This window comes from Callionymus lyra, chromosome 1 (assembly GCF_982586985.1).
Source record: "Callionymus lyra chromosome 1, fCalLyr1.hap1.1, whole genome shotgun sequence".
Taxonomy (NCBI): Eukaryota; Metazoa; Chordata; class Actinopteri; order Syngnathiformes; family Callionymidae; genus Callionymus; species Callionymus lyra.
This window is the reverse complement of record NC_141818.1, coordinates 16,454,075-16,469,751: the sequence shown is the minus strand read 5'-3', so window position 1 is coordinate 16,469,751 and position 15,677 is coordinate 16,454,075. Positions and strand designations below refer to the sequence as shown.

Sequence of the window (15,677 nt, the reverse complement as noted above, 5' to 3'; positions counted from 1 at the left end):
AAATAAGCTTGATGTGTCTTTCATCTGCTGCACTAAGTTTCCTTGTAGACCACTGCGTCTACAATCCTCAACGTTTTTTCTTTGTGCTTCTTCAAAAGAGCTTGAACATCTTGAAACCCCAGTCTGCTTTGAAATCTTTGTCTGGGAGAAACCTTGCTGATGCAGTAGAACTACCTTGTGTCTGTGTGTGTGTACGACCTGTGACATGAAATTTCCACAACCTCAGCTTGGTAGCAGAGTTTGTTCCTCCAGGTTTAAGCTCCTACACAGCTGTATATTTTCACTTCATGACTGTGTTTCAACCTACTTGTGAAATTGATGATCATTAGAACCTGTTTGGTATCATTGGTTGATCATACACCTCACTAGAATCCTACAAAACCCCTGACTTTGTGCAAATGTACCTGTAAGAATTGATGCTGGTTTGAAGGCAAATGGGAGTAACAACAAATATTGATTAGATTTACATTTTGTTAATTGATCAAAATAAACAATTATTATTTATATTTTTGAAAGCATTCTTAGTTGACAGCATTTTTTATAACCTGCCTAAAACTTTTGCACAGTACTGTATTTATGTCTGGTTTCAATCCGTATTAAATAAATAAATAGAAACGTCCTGTGATATATATGCACCCTCTAGCGGTAACCTCCAGTAGCACATGAACGACCCACAAAGACACGTCGAATATTTCATCGAGAAAATGAACGAGCATCAGATCACACAAGTTTTCAATCAAAGAATGTTTATTACAGTTACAAGAATATCTTACAACTCAATTTTACAACCAGACTTTAGTAATATAGTTGGATTTTATTTGAAGTCAGTTCGACAAAATAAGAAGTTGTACTTCTATCATCAACGATTTAAAAATAAAACAACAGCAACATTGTCACACACACTCACACAAGGCTCACACAAGACTCACACAACACAGTTACTGGTTTAGGTTTGGACCACCGTTAGCCGAGAGTTAGTCGACATTAGTAGGTTAGTGGGTTAGTCATTGTTGGAGCCATCGGAAGCTCGTGGTTAGTAACTTGTTAGTACGGTGTTAGCGTTTAAGTGGCTCGTCCACTGTTAGCGTTAGCACAGGCCATGCTTGATCTTCTGGTTGTTTAGAAGTTGTTGAGTTAGTGGGAGAAAAATCAAACATCGGGGTGTGTTGCCAGAAATCCTGTTTGGTTCGTGTACTCGCGGATGGATTCGTTGTCCACACTTTGACGACACAGTACACAAAGCTTGAGGTTCAATTCCAGATTTACTTTGTATATCTTTGTGTACTTGTGTGGCCAACGCTTTCTGTGGTTAGTTTTGACGTTTTTCCTTCTTCATTCTAGAAACCCTTCTTCTGTTGTTCGGTCGTAGAAGAATTTGTCGACAGACAGACAAGTCAGTCCGAGGCTACATCCACACGACTACATGGTCTCTTGAAATATTTACTTAAACTTTAGATTCTAGTCCCGGAGACTTGATTGACAACTACAAACTTCCCAGTAGTAATGTGGTTGTATCCTCAGGACAGCTGGTTAGTTATCAAAACAACATTAGTGGACATTAGTATTTAGTTAGTCACCGACTGTTAGCAGAGATTAGTCGTGTTGAGTATTAGTGTTTCAAGGTTAGTGGATCCAGACCTGGTGGAAATGCTTCGACCACAGTTTTTGATCATAAGAATAAATTTCAAGATCCTGAGAGAGGATGAGATGAATCAAGCAGCATTTAGCTCAGGCCTGTGTGTTTACACATGCAGAGAGTTCACCACATGCAGACACACAAATATACAGTGACAGACACACACTTCAGAACAAACAAAGTTAGTAGTTGTTGAGGGACGAACATATATTTAGAATCCTGTTAATTTTCTTGCAAATAAGTCACGTTTGTCTTCACCGAAGAAAGGTTTTTAAAGTATATCTGAAGAGCTTTCGATCAATGACTGAACATTCAACCAGTAAATATTCAGCAGATGTGTGTTGATGAAAAAGTCATTGCCATTCCTTCCACACGTTTCAGGAAATAAAAGGTTTGAAAGAAAACTCAAAGAAAATCGATTCAACACTGCAATATCTGATTAAAATAGGATTTGTTGTTTTCTTGCGTATTCACACAGTTTTTAGCCTCTTAATGATATTGTTGTCATCACTGAGCTTTAGGAACAAATATTGTTCCATGAATGTAGTGACAATGTTATCCTTTAATCTTTAAACATGTCTATTGAGAGTGAAACCTCTCCTGATAAAACACTTTACAAGACGTGTTCCCTTGACAGGTCTTTGCAAAAAGTATTATACTTGAAGTTCTTTTGTAGTAAAGCGTACTAATAATGGATACTTCAGTCTTAATTGGAACATTAGAAGTTTACAGAAATATACTAATCTCTATACTTCCATTGTACTAGGTGTACACTCCAATATATAGTTTAGTTTACAGAAGTACACTTAAAGTATAATTATGGTCAATTTTCTATACACTTATTTTTGCTAAGGGATGTCAAAATTAAACTTTAAGTATACTATTTTAATTTTAGCACAAGATAAGTATGCTTGTAGTACACTTGAATGTACTTATTTTTGCTAATGGTTGTCAAAGTAAACTTCAAGTATATTACATACATTTTAGTAAAAAATAAGTATACTTGTAGTACTCTTGAATATACTTCTTTTAGATAATGGTTGTCAAATGTAAACGTCAAGTATATTACTTCAATTGTAGTAAGAAATAAGTATACTTGTAGTACACTTGAATATACTTCTTTTTGCTAATGGATGTAAAAAGTAAATGTCAAGTATATTACTTGAATTTTAGTATAGAATAAGTATAATTGTAGTACACTTCAATATACTTCTTTTTGCTAATGGTTGTCAAAAGTAAACTTCAGGTATATTACTTCAATTTTATTAAAAAATAAGTATACTTGTAGTAAACTTGAATATACTTCTTTTTGCTAATTGGTTGTCAAAAGTAAACCTCAAGTATAATACTTCAATTTTAGTAAAAAATAAGTATACTTGTAGTACACTTCAATATACTTCTTTTGCTAATGGTTGTCAAAAGTAAACTTCAGGTATACTACTTCAATTTTAGTAAAAAATAGGTATACTTGTAGTACTCTTGAATATTATTCATTTTGCTAATGGATGTCAAAAGTAAACCTCAAGTATATTACTTAAATTTTAGTACAAAATAAATATACTTGTAGTACACTTGAATGTACTCAGAGGACATTTGAATATACATTAAAGATGGTCATAGTCAGTTAGAGGTTAAATATAAACATCCCTTCATGTCTTTTTTTTTAAGTATTCCAAAAACTCATTTTGTATACGATGAGACGTCTCTGGTTGCCGGACATATGTCATGGAAGGACAACATGTTTCATGTCTTAACTAATCATTAATTCTACTGGGCGACGTAACCATGGTAACAGATCAGGATCTACTGGTAAGAATAACAAGGGTGTGACGAGGCTGGTGTGATGTGTCAAACAGCAACGTCCTCTCGGCGCCCGATGTGTTTGCTCTGTGAGGATTGAAGTCTTCTAAAGGCTGGCGGCTGCGGCGTCTGGTGGACGAGGCAGCAGGTATCAGTAGCTGGAGAATGAAAGCAGAGATTAAAGGGAGAAATACAAACTAATTCCTCCTCTCTTCCTCTCCTTGCTGTTCTCCAACGCACATCTTGTCACATGATAATCCTGCTCTGCTGCACAATGATGAATAATGGATGCGAGGAGCAGATTATGCTATTTATATCTCCTATTATGAGCATAATCCTGGGAAATACTCTGGCGTTTTAGCTAATCTATCCTGTTTCATATGTTCTTCCCAGGCTTCACACACACGTCACTACATTAACTGTCAGTGGTTTATATTGATGCGCATAAAAGCGTTGTGTTCAGGAGGAAGTGAGGCTTTTATTGAGAGGGAAAGTCATTGCTGCCGTATATATACCTGGTCCTGAATGAACAGAATAGAAGGAGGGATGAAGACGTTGATGGGAATCCAGGGATGATCCTAGTTTTCTTCAGAGTCACTGAAGAAGGACACACAACACAAAGCAGCAGAACAGAAGGAACCAATGCAAATCAATCACCAGCAAATTTTTTTTTTTTACAAATAAAAAATAAAACTACATTTAATTAAATGAAATTATATTATTGATGTAAATAAGTAGGAAGACATGACCTGTCCTGGTTCTGTCTCCTCTGGTCCATCAAGAATCCTGACTGTTGGTGAGTCCAGCTTCAGGCCTGACAACAAAACACTCATTGTTGAATCTTTAAACAACAGCACAGACTCAGTCAACCGATTACATCTCGAGGTTTATTAGTATTTGATCATTTGATCATACTTTACAAGAGAAAAAATATATAATCAGGTGGATTGTGGGCCTTACAGTTTCAGAGATAAGTAGGAATTCTAAAAATCTGATAAATATGGTTTTAATTTAATTTAAAATGTTGACATATTTAAATTTTCATGGGGTTCTTATTGTGGCCTCTTTTCTCTTGACCTGATCAGGTTGTACTGCCCAGTAGTCTGTAGTCTACGTAGTATAATAATGGTTTGAATAAGACATAAGGATCAGGTGGAAACACACACACACAGATAGATCTGATGTATCCAGAATCATAATTTAAAGTGGTTTACAAACACTTTTCTTTTTTTTTTTTTAATTGGATCAATATTTTTCTGGATAGAAATAATGGTGAAAATGCTGCAGTTTTCTTTTACAAGTGTGTAAGTACTTACTGTGACACTTTATCAATCCATTGGGGGTTTTTTTACATAAAAATTTAATTTTTAATGAGGTTTTGTGACGTGAAAATAACCTGGATTAAATCACATTTTTATCTCCTGATGACCTTATTTAAAAAGTAGTTTGATTTAAGTTTTTCATAGAATACTTGCATCCTTATAACTTGTTCCACACTTTCCTTTCCGGACCGAGCTCTGACGAACTGAGGTCAACACGCACACAAACACCAACAGTGGACAGATGATATCCTTCTTCCAGTGACCACAATGGATTCTGTGTTGAAAATAACCCAAAAGCTCCTCACGTTTAGAGGACATCAGCCAACAAAGACCAACCATAATAAATTTAAAAAAAGCTCTATATATGTTTTAGGTCTGATTTTCTCAAATATTTGTTAGATGAATAACAATATATAAAGTAGTGTTTTTTTTATATAAATGAACATTCCTTATATATCTGATTTGATTTGTGATTTACCTTCTCATTAACATTAAAATGATTGTATTTATTGATTGTATCATTTAGTTGAATAATCTACACGCCCTATGTTTGATCTACACTTTATCACCAAAACTACGCAGGTGTTCAAACATTGCTTCTGTTTCTACATGAATAGTGACGCAGTCTATTAAATATTCCAACTGTTCTTACCGTCGGTTTATGGCGCAGAACAAATCTTCCACCTCCTTTCATGGAACAATCTTCCTCCTGATCCAGTATCCTCGTGACTGCGGAACCACCGGGACCCGGACCAGGTCGACGGTGCTGGACCAGCTGAGTGGAGTCTGGAGCCGGCAGACAAAGAGAAAAGGGTGGAGGGAGCCTCAGAACAAGCGTGTCTTTGACTGGGAGGGTCCACATGAATCGCTGGTCTCGGTCTCCAGCTGCTGCCACAGGTTCTTTTGTGTGTCCTACTTCATCCACCATCTGTTTCCTTGGTAACTGAGCAGCGCCTGCAGGCGCAGCCTAGACGCAGATCCAGCCCAGAAAAAAAAAAAAAACTCCCTCACTTTTTGATAGAGGAATGATGATGCAGCAGCTTTTAATAATTCATCTTCTGCACACGAATTTAGACATTATATCCCCCACAAAACAAATATTTATTTCATAACTTATGTGAAGAAAATAAGTGATTATTGATCACTTAAGGTTTAGATAACTTTATTCCAGTAAATTTTGACTAAATCAGGGTAAAAACAACTGTTTACATAAGTCTTAACATTTCAGTCTTTTTCAGGTTGTTTTAAACTGTTTTAAACTACGTCCTCTTTATCGATTTTTTTTTCTGGATAGCCCCCTTAATTTTATATACATTATAATAATAAAATAAAAAAATAAAATAAATGTTCTTCAATCAAAAAGGGTTGTTTAAATAAAAATATATTCTCAAATAAAAAATTTAAAAGTTGCTTTAATTTATAAAATACTTTAAATTTTTAAAAAATGTCTTCAATCAAATATGTCGTTGCTTGAATAAAAAGAAATGTGAATAAAAAAACGATACTTGAGCTTAAAAGGACCACACATCTTCTCATCTAATAATAGCAATATTTAGTGATCTCGTTTTCACCAAAATAAACGATATTTTTCTTTCGAATCACGTAGGAAATGTTCATAACTGTAGTTCTTCAGTTGAGCCACTAGGTGGGTTCGTTCACTGTTTGAGTGTGTTCGTTGGCATGGGGACGTCATGAGAGTCGTAAATAAATAATAAAAGTAAGTACAAAACGTCATTTTATCCGTTCATTGAGTATTTACAAATACTAATATTTTTTGTTTGTTATTATTAAGTTAATTCTCCTGTAACCAAGGCCTGTTAACTGCTTGTAAATAAAGAATTAACTTTATTGACTTACAGTTATGAACAATAACGTGATTCGAAAAAATACTTCTCTAAGTAGAACTACTTCGCCATCATTACAGGAAAATATTGAATCATTATTTCAATCGAAAAACGCCGCTTCATTTAAAAAGAAGCTTCAATCCAAGAATATATATATTTAAAACGTTTTTCTTTTATTTGAGTTGTCTTAGTTGTGTTGGGCCATAATAAAAGAAGAAAATAATTTTACTAATATTAAAATACCAAAGAAATGCTTCAATAAATTTGTGTATGTGTTTTTTTGAAGCTTTGACGTGACTTTTTTTTACTGAACAACAAAGAAACAAATCGGTAGAAAATTAACGCTCAAAGGACTTGTATAAACTGTAATGACGCTTCCCTCCAGCAGGTGGTATCAATCTTATAATGGTTATTTGTCCATGCAGGACTTCCGGTGCGGCTGGTTCCTGATGTCGCAGCGTCAGCCGAGTTCGCGTCCCTCTGGTCTCTCTGGTCTCTCTGGTCTGAACCAGATCACGGATCACCTGTTCCTCAGCAACGCCCGAGCAGCCTCCAGCGTCTCTCTCCTCGCCCAGAGCAACATCACCTGCGTCGTCAGCGTCACCGAGACCCCCGGCGACACAGCGCCCCCTCCCGGCGTGGAGCTCCTCCACATCCCGGTGCGGGACTCGCCCTCCGCCCCGCTCGGGGACTACTTCGACCGGATCTCGGAGAAGATCCGCGTGACCGCGGAGCGCGGGGGCCGCACGCTCGTGCACTGTAACGCCGGGGTCAGCCGCTCGGCCTCGGCGTGCATGGCTTTCCTGGTGAAGCACGAGAGCGTGACCCTGCTGGAGGCCCACGAGTGGGTGAAGAAGTGTCGCCCCATAGTGAGACCCAACGCGGGCTTCTGGACTCAGATGATCCGCTATGAGGTGGAGGTCCGTGGATGCAGCTCAGTCCGGATGGTGTCGACCCCCATGGGGGAGATGCCGGACATTTATGAGCAGGAGTCCAGAGACATGATCCCCCTCTGACAACAATGAGTCCAATTAATAATGTATTTAATCTGTTTCTGATAATTACTTTTTAACAACTTGTCTTGAGAATGTATTCTATTGGTAAGAAAACGTTTTTCGCAGCTACCATGTTGTTCAAATGGCTCCAATTGAAGAATTAAAATTTAAAAAATGTCTTGAAGAGACTTATGTTTTTTTATTTTAGTGTTTATTATATTGCACTTTCTTAAATGATTCTAGATTATTCCAATAGCCAGTGTCTTGATTTAAGAGCCAGTAACTATATGCAAAACAAATAGACTCAAGGACTCATTTATTGAGTTCGGGGGCAGGAGTGGAGTGAAAGTATCTGGATGTTCTGTGCCATGCTAATCTTGTATCCTTTGTCTTGTTTTTATTTGATCTATGTTCCTTATCTTTAGACTTAGATTGTGTCATCTTGTTCTTTCTCTTTATGTTCTTGTTCTTATTTTATTTTGATTTATTTTTAATGAAAAATTGCTGTATTTTATGTGGCTATTGGAAAAAAAAACAATCAATAAAGTTTTACCTTATTGGACTATTCTAAACATGTAAACTTTAATCTCCATGATTTGCTTGTTAAAAAGTTATCCTCAATGGTATGAAAGCCTTTATTACTAACAAAGAAATGAAAAGATATCAAAGTAAAAGGTCAGATAAAAACAAGTCAAGCTTTTATTCCATCATCACATGGCCTTCAAACCATTTTTTTTTTCTAATCTTAGAAATCAATTAAATAAAGTTATTTCCTTCAAATGACAAACCCCATCTAGAAAAACTATCAGGTAAACCACCACTTAAAAAAAAAGAAATCACAGTAAAATCTTTGCATTTTGGCACAGACCTCATCCCTGAATAGAAAACACAGCAACAGAACATGTACTTCATTAAGAACACCCCCTCCATGTCATTCTTTAATTAGAAAGTGCATCAGAAATCTTCCCAAATCTAATTCTACGCATATTTTCAACAAATATCACCATATTCTTCAATGCACCAGGACAGCTACACCTCCGCGAAGGAAGTCTTGGATGTTGACTTTGGACTGTGGAACTACCATTCATTTACACGGACTCATAAATACACAGATTCAAAATGGCTTATTTTGGTTCGGAAAAAAAAGGAAGGTCGGCTCAACGTCACACAGCTCAGAAGGATCCTGAGTCGCCACAGAAGACAAGTGCAAAAGAACGTCATGCTGATTTTAGTTCCTGTGTAAGGCAACAGTGTTGTCTGCATAGTCGTGCAAAAAGCTTTGTAGTGGTCGTTAATAGTGTAGAAAGTAAGTGTCCGTCTACTTGTCCTCTTTTCTGGTGATTAAAACTGTAGGAGAAAAGCAAAGACATTTTAGCTTTTACGGGAAAATCTCACAATTAGTTCACTTTTGTCAACTTACCTGCTGGTCCAGCTTTTGGTAATCCGAGGATTTAGGTCGCCGTCCATTTCTTCCTCTCTTCCCCTCCAACAAAAATGCAAAGATCTGAAATGAAATCAAACCACATTAAAGCCGTTTCATTACATAGATTTGGTTGAAAGGTTTTGCTAAAGGTTGGAAAACATCAGAGCGGTTGATAAGTTTACACGAACGGATGAATCAGGTAAACAGAACCCCATTTGAGCATTTAAAGGGAATTACATTAGGCCAAGGATTAAGCCCTGGGGCCTTCCATTTTTGAATTGATCTGGTATAGTGGAGATTTTAAAAACTAACTAAGAACACAACTGAAATAGAAACACCATGTTTAAGTCTATAAAGTAACAATGAAACATTTCTAATATATATTGTGTTAAATGTTACCCTAGAGTTATACAAGTTAAATGAGTAAAAACAGCAAAATTAGGTAAAATTGAAGCTAAACATAGAAAAAAAAAACTTTACTCTAATGGACCAATAAATGGAAAGAATACCGGCAACAGACACACACCTTGTTTTATGGTCTTGTTTTTATTTTGTTATTCTGTGGTTTAATTGTATTGTGCTATTTTAGCCATTTCTGTGACGCGATCTTGAGAGGCGATTTTAAATAAAACAGATTAATGTTGAATAATTCAAACGACAAACCTCATATTAAAAGTGTTACCTTGCGTTTGTTGTGGTAGGCGATGTAGCAGACGGCGACCAACACTGCCGCAGACACCAGGTAGGCAAAGAAGTGACTGCTCTCCTCGTCGTCCTGCGGTACTGGTCCGTTGTTTTTCAAATCAATTTTCGTCTTTTCCACTTTATCGTCCTGCACCCCATCAACTTCTATTATGTCGTCATTATCTTCCTCCACGTTGGAAACAACCTCATTATTTTGTTCATTTTCGTATCCTGTTGTGTCGACTTCATCTGCGGTTGCAGCTTCATCCGCGGTTACGGATTCATCCGCGGTTACGGATTCATCCGCGGTTACGCCTCCTGCATCTTCCTGAACATCATCAGCCCGAGTTGGTGTCTTCATAGCTTCTTCACCTTTGTCTGGGTTTTTCGGAGACTGAGTAGATTTCTTTATATCATCTTGATCTTTGTCCGGCTTTTCCTCGGACTGAGTTGGTGGCTTAATATCTTTTTGATTTTTGTCCGCCTTTTCCTCAGACTGAGTTGGTGGCTTAATATCTTTTTGATTTTTGTCCGGCTTTTCCTCAGACTGAGTTGGTGGCTTAATATCTTTTTGATCTTTGTCCGGCTTTTCCTCGGACTGAGTTGGTGGCTTAATATCTTTTTGATTTTTGTCCGGCTTTTCCTCAGACTGAGTTGGTGGCTTAATATCTTTTTGATCCTTGTCCGGGTTTTCCTTAGCCACAGGTGGTGTCTTACTGCCATGATCTGCTTCATTGTTTGTGCTTTCTTGAGTCATTTTCTCCGTACTTTTAGGATCACTGTCGGCGTTTTGATTATTTAAAGTCTCGACAACTTTAGTTAGAGGAACACTTTCTCCAGCGTTGGTCTTCACTTCAGCTGAGCCTGTTCTTTTTTGCAAACTAGTTTTTAGCGTTTGGCTTGAGGCACTGCTTGTAGATTCTTCAGCGTTATTGATGGCCACAGTAGCACTTGCTGGGTCAGATACAAGAGGCTTCCCTGTCTTCAGTGGAATCGCTGCATAAGAAAATAAAAATAAAAACAAAGTATGATTATATCATTTAGACTCAATGCAGATGTATTTACACACAGAGAACGTTAATGTTCGTAAAACACAGTAGTAGTTCAAATATCGTCTCTTATGTCTCCTCATGTTTGATAAAGCCATGGTTGTATTTTAAGCATGGATTAAAAAACTGCCTGAAGAAAAAGATTTCTCACCTTTGAGATTTGTCGTCGATACAAGTTTCAACACTCAGTTTGTAGACAGTTATGGTAAAATTAGTTTTTTAAAGTAAAAAGATTTATTAATCACAGCTACCCTAGATTTCTGATTTATAACTCAAAATAAAAATAAATACATCGCCTCTTATTTTGATTTTTTTTTCAGTAACGATTAGCAAACACCACAACAAATGTTTTATTAAACCATTAATATAAATATATATTTTATTCAGCAGTCTGGTCAGGTTCATTTTATTATATCCAACTGTACCCATCATTGTTTAGGCGTTATGTGGTTGATAACACATATTTCTCTTCATTTTTTAAATTATCATTGTCGTCATACCATTCAGAGAATACACACACACATATAATATATATATATATATATATATATATATATATATATAATTTACATTTCTCAAGCCTCACGATGACAGAACAAATATTTATTACCATTAATACAAGAGTTTCTGTGATGTTTAACTACAAGAATGTCTTCGGTATGTTAGGGGAAATTATGACAAGCTCAATATTAAGAAATGTCAGTCATTCCCGTTTGAGTCATTTGAGTAGATTAACATTTGGTTTTGAATGCCTTTCTCACAGTGGAGGAGCGTCAGGGCCCGGGAGGGAATTCTCTTCTGGTCTCAAGATACAAAGAACTTGCCAATCAGCTATGAAGGCAGTCATTAGTACAGCATCTAGCTGGCCTCACCTACACTGAGATTTGCGCATCCTATGATTTAAAACCAGTTAGTCCATTGACATGTTTGTGCGATTTAATAAGCACTTTGTTAGTGGCACTAAACAAACACCATGGCTGAAGATTGAAAATAATACACTGTATCATACCTTGTTATTGTTATTTTTATAATTACTATTATTTTGATTTTTAGATCAGTTTAACACAATGTATCAGATATCTTAATTTCGAAATACAGCAGTAATGAGAGTGAGATGATACAATCAATGTGTATCAAATAACTTTGTTGTTGTTGATATTGAAAGTAAAATTATACTTTTTTTTTCAGAAGTAAGTTAGCGGTAATAATTCCTATCCATCTATCCTTCTATCCATCCATGTATCTAAAAGACTGATATATTTGGACGTAGAAAAAAACGAAGACATTAAGAATAGTAAAATGCTATTAATTTAATAATAAATATGGATCCACAGCAATTTATATTGTAGATAAACATGAAATTCTATTCCATGTTAATCTTTGTATCCTTGGTCTTTGTTATTTGTCTTTGATCCATGTTCTCCAACTTAGACTTGGATTGTGTTATCTTGTACTTTTTTTTGGAAACTTTGTTCTTGTTCTTATTTTTTATTAATTATCGCCTGTATTGCTGTGTATTGCTATTTGGAAAAACAATTTCCCGAAGGACACCTCCTGAGGGATCAATAATGTTCTATCTATCCGTCTATACATTGTGACACGGCTGCGTTTACGTGTTTGAATGTTTTACTGTTGCATTTTCACCAAATAAAAAAGGAACTAATGTGTTTGATTTTCATTTTTTATGAATTGTTGATTCAGTTATCGCCTCCCTGGTATCGTATGTATGTATCTTGTTGAAGCTCAATTTTACTTCTGGTGGACTTAAATTGCTGTTGACTAATCTCTTAAAACATCTCTTCGGTTTAGCTTTGGCAGATTTATCCGTGATTTGGTTTCTTACACTTGATGGTGAATATAAGTGTTGCTTAAACAGCCTAGAGGGATCATTAAAGTTTATCTATCCTGATTAAAGTAGGTTATTCTTCATGTATGATTCTCCAGCTCCTTTTCACATTGATGCCATTATGAGGTGGATTCTTTTAGGTTGGACCAAGTAAGTAAGTAATAGTAAGTAATGTATGACGTCACTGCTGGCCTTGGGCTGACATGCAAGGCACGACACTTGAGAACGTTTGTCACGAACCAATGAGCTGTTGTGTAATTCATAATCCTCAGAAAGTTAACCATTCTATAAAAGAATGAGAGACTACAGATATCTTAATTTGGAAATATATCAGTCATTAAAAGTAAGATGATACAATCAAAATATATCGATTAACCGACGGCGTTTCAAGGCCGTTGAATCCCAGCCAGGTGAGACTGTTTGAACACACGTGTCACATCCGTGATTGAAAATGGGATTCAAATAAAATGCAACCAAATAAAAACATGTCATTAAGTTAAGATCAAGTGTCCATTTAAATCTAAAAAGCATCTTTGATAACGACTTAGATATGTTGATGACGACACGATGTTTATTTATTACACCATAATCGTATTAGTCTGATAGAACACAAGCGGATTAAAATATTTAGTTGTCATTTATTTTAAGTCTGCTCTTTTTAAACATTACGTCTCATATCGTAGTTTGTTGAATCTTGTTCACACAGAGATGACAGTTAAGTCTTCATCATAAATCACGTCCTACGTCATCACCAGTCGCTCACCTGTCGCCAGCGAAACGCTCAGCAAAAACACAAAAGCCGGGAATGTGGTCTTCATGGTGGTCGCTGTGAGGATTTCTAAGATGGATTTGGAAACGTCTTCTCTTTTGTGTCCGCGTTGACAAAAACACCGCGACAGGTTTGACGAGTGACGACACGATCCGCTTCCTGCTTCCGGGTACGGACTGGGCTCCTCCTCTTCTTCGGCTACTGTTAGCGCTGGGGGGACAGAATTGAGCCGACGATTGCATACTGACACCTGCTGGAGGGTTGAGGTTACGGCTGGACTTGAACGTTACAAAAAGAAAACTATAGTGTCGAGTTCCTTCATTGTGAGCATGAAACTGGAGGAAACCCCTGTAGCCATGAGCGTTCACAGAAGAAGAACAATGATACTTGAGCTCAGTTTGTGATTCTGAGAAAAACACACAGAATAAACAAAAAACATTTTAAATTAAATTAAATAAAACAAAGTTATTCATAATTTGCTTGCAAATACATTATCCCTGAATCCCAATTTTTAATCATTATATTTAAGTATTTATTTTACTTAAAGCGCCTCTGACCCTGGTCTTTAAAAGCGCTCTATAAATACTAATTACTTACTTAGTTACTTAAATCCAGCTATAATTACTTCACTTTGTTTGTTTGATAGGGAAGTGAGTCGATGAAAATTATACCTTGTATCATACCTTGTAATTGTTATTTTTATAATTACTTGATTTTCTGGAACTCCTGTGTGGTTCTCGGTGTTATCTTGACCTTTTAAGTATATATTTTATTGAGTATTGTTTTGATTGTTTAAGCGCTTTGTGACCCTGGTCTGGAAAAGCGTTCTATATATATAAATGACTTACTTACTTATTATTTTTATTATTGTATTTATTTTAGATCAGTGTAACACAATGTATCAGATATCTTAATTTGGAAATGTACCAGTAATGAGAGTGAAATGATTCAATCAAAATGTATCAAATAAGTTCTAACCAATGTTAAATTGCTTTATTGTTGTTGATATTGAAAGTGAAATGATACTTTTTTTTCAGAAGTAAGTGAGCGGTAATAAGGCCTTGTACCGTACCTTGCACAATAGTATTATTATGTAATGTAATTATAATAATAACGTCATCAAGTATAATTGTTGGTGTCAATCTTATCATTAGCACTAGTTTTATTATTAAAAATAATTGCGGTTAGACGCATTATTACATTTTAATAATAGTATCAAATTTAAGCAACATTATATTATGGTGTTACTAACATGCTGATAATATAGTTTAGTACACAGCCACATGTATTTTATTTACAAATGTGTGTAGTAATTGACACGATTTTAATTTCTAGCTGTATTACCAATATCCACCAACAGAGGGCAGTATTTTAAAAGTGAACACAAGACAAGTCCATTATATGTTTTTAAAGCCGAACTTGTTGTTCGTTCTTGTTTATGGTGTGTGTTGTTCCTGGTTCGTGCCACGTTGGTTGCTGCTGTGCATCAGATAAACAAATAAACGCGTTGGGTGAATGACAAAGAGTGTTGCTGAGGAGATAAGATCATCATCAGATGTTCAATGGGTGTGTTTTACATCTCAGCTGGGTGTGGAGAACCCGTATAATCTTGTCATGAATTGTTTTAATTGTGGTAACCTATTTGACTGTTCAAGAAAGAAAAAAAATCCACTTGTTATTCTTATTCTCAACACCTATTTGCATTTGCATCTTAAGGTCAAACAGGTATGAATAAAACATGATGGAGGTTCTGGAGCTCACAGTGGGCTATACCTGGCGTCACAAAGAAGCCAGCTGGGGCCCCTCTAAGCTCATTGAATATTGCTAAAAACGATCAATTAATATCACTTCGAGGAGCCACATGTGATGTAAACAAAGCTTTCCTGGAATAAGGGGGATTTGAAGGTCATGTCAATGTGAAGATATGGCTCCTGAGTGTGTACTCGCAACTTTATTTTTACATTGTGTAATTCAACCTCAACATTGTGCAACAACAACAAAACAAAGGACTTACAAAAACGAAACCAAGCAATTTGATCTAACTTGAGAATAAGTTGCATATCTAGCTTTATTTTAAAAAAGGAACATTCAGTTGTAAATTCCCCTTCTAGATATTAAACAGTTACGACATTATGAAAAGGAATTTACTTAAATAAACATGAATAACCGGTTCATTTAGTTCTCACCTGCTCTGGTCCATGTTTTTTTAATAAGGCTGCTGTCCCGGTAGACTTGAAGTTCGCGATGGGTGGATGGCCTGAGGGAGGCTTTATTTTGACAACTCATTACCTGTAATCTCAATGACAGAC

General features: G+C 36.1%; 2 protein-coding genes and 1 long non-coding RNA gene across 3 annotated transcripts; 1 reads left to right on the top strand and 2 right to left on the bottom strand.

The window, feature by feature from the left end:
* Positions 1-729: 729 nt before the first annotated feature.
* Positions 730-5,845, bottom strand: LOC148088214 (uncharacterized). Its single transcript, XR_015711813.1, has 3 exons — positions 5,411-5,845; positions 3,952-4,250; positions 730-3,594 (listed from the first exon to the last, which is right to left on the bottom strand). It is a non-coding gene; the product is annotated as an uncharacterized LOC148088214 (long non-coding RNA).
* A 1,003-nt stretch (positions 5,846-6,848) lies between these two features.
* On the top strand, positions 6,849-8,169 carry LOC148088213 (dual specificity protein phosphatase 18-like). Its single transcript, XM_087794793.1, has one exon. The coding sequence runs from the start codon at positions 6,971-6,973 to the stop codon at positions 7,616-7,618; it is 648 nt and encodes a 215-aa protein (XP_087650919.1). The 5' UTR covers positions 6,849-6,970; the 3' UTR covers positions 7,619-8,169.
* A 104-nt stretch (positions 8,170-8,273) lies between these two features.
* tgoln2 (trans-golgi network protein 2) lies at positions 8,274-15,651 on the bottom strand. Its single transcript, XM_087794792.1, has 5 exons — positions 15,555-15,651; positions 13,363-13,578; positions 9,703-10,700; positions 9,018-9,101; positions 8,274-8,944 (listed from the first exon to the last, which is right to left on the bottom strand). The coding sequence occupies exons 2-5, from the start codon at positions 13,415-13,417 to the stop codon at positions 8,939-8,941; spliced, it is 1,143 nt and encodes a 380-aa protein (XP_087650918.1). The 5' UTR covers positions 13,418-13,578; positions 15,555-15,651; the 3' UTR covers positions 8,274-8,938.
* Between the last annotated feature and the right edge of the window lie 26 nt (positions 15,652-15,677).

What these genes read in the sequence shown, in the direction of transcription:
- tgoln2 (XM_087794792.1), bottom strand. Translation starts at nt 13,417, where the DNA reads ATGAAGACCACATTCCCGGCTTTTGTGTTTTTGCTGAGCGTTTCGCTG. An exon ending in GAGCGTTTCGCTGGCGACAG is followed by an intron (nt 10,701 to 13,362) that starts GTGAGCGACTGG and finishes TTTCTTATGCAG; the next exon opens with CGATTCCACTGAAGACAGGG. An exon ending in CCTACCACAACAAACGCAAG is followed by an intron (nt 9,102 to 9,702) that starts GTAACACTTTTA and finishes ATTTCATTTCAG; the next exon opens with ATCTTTGCATTTTTGTTGGA.
- LOC148088213 (XM_087794793.1), top strand. Translation starts at nt 6,971, where the DNA reads ATGACGCTTCCCTCCAGCAGGTGGTATCAATCTTATAATGGTTATTTG.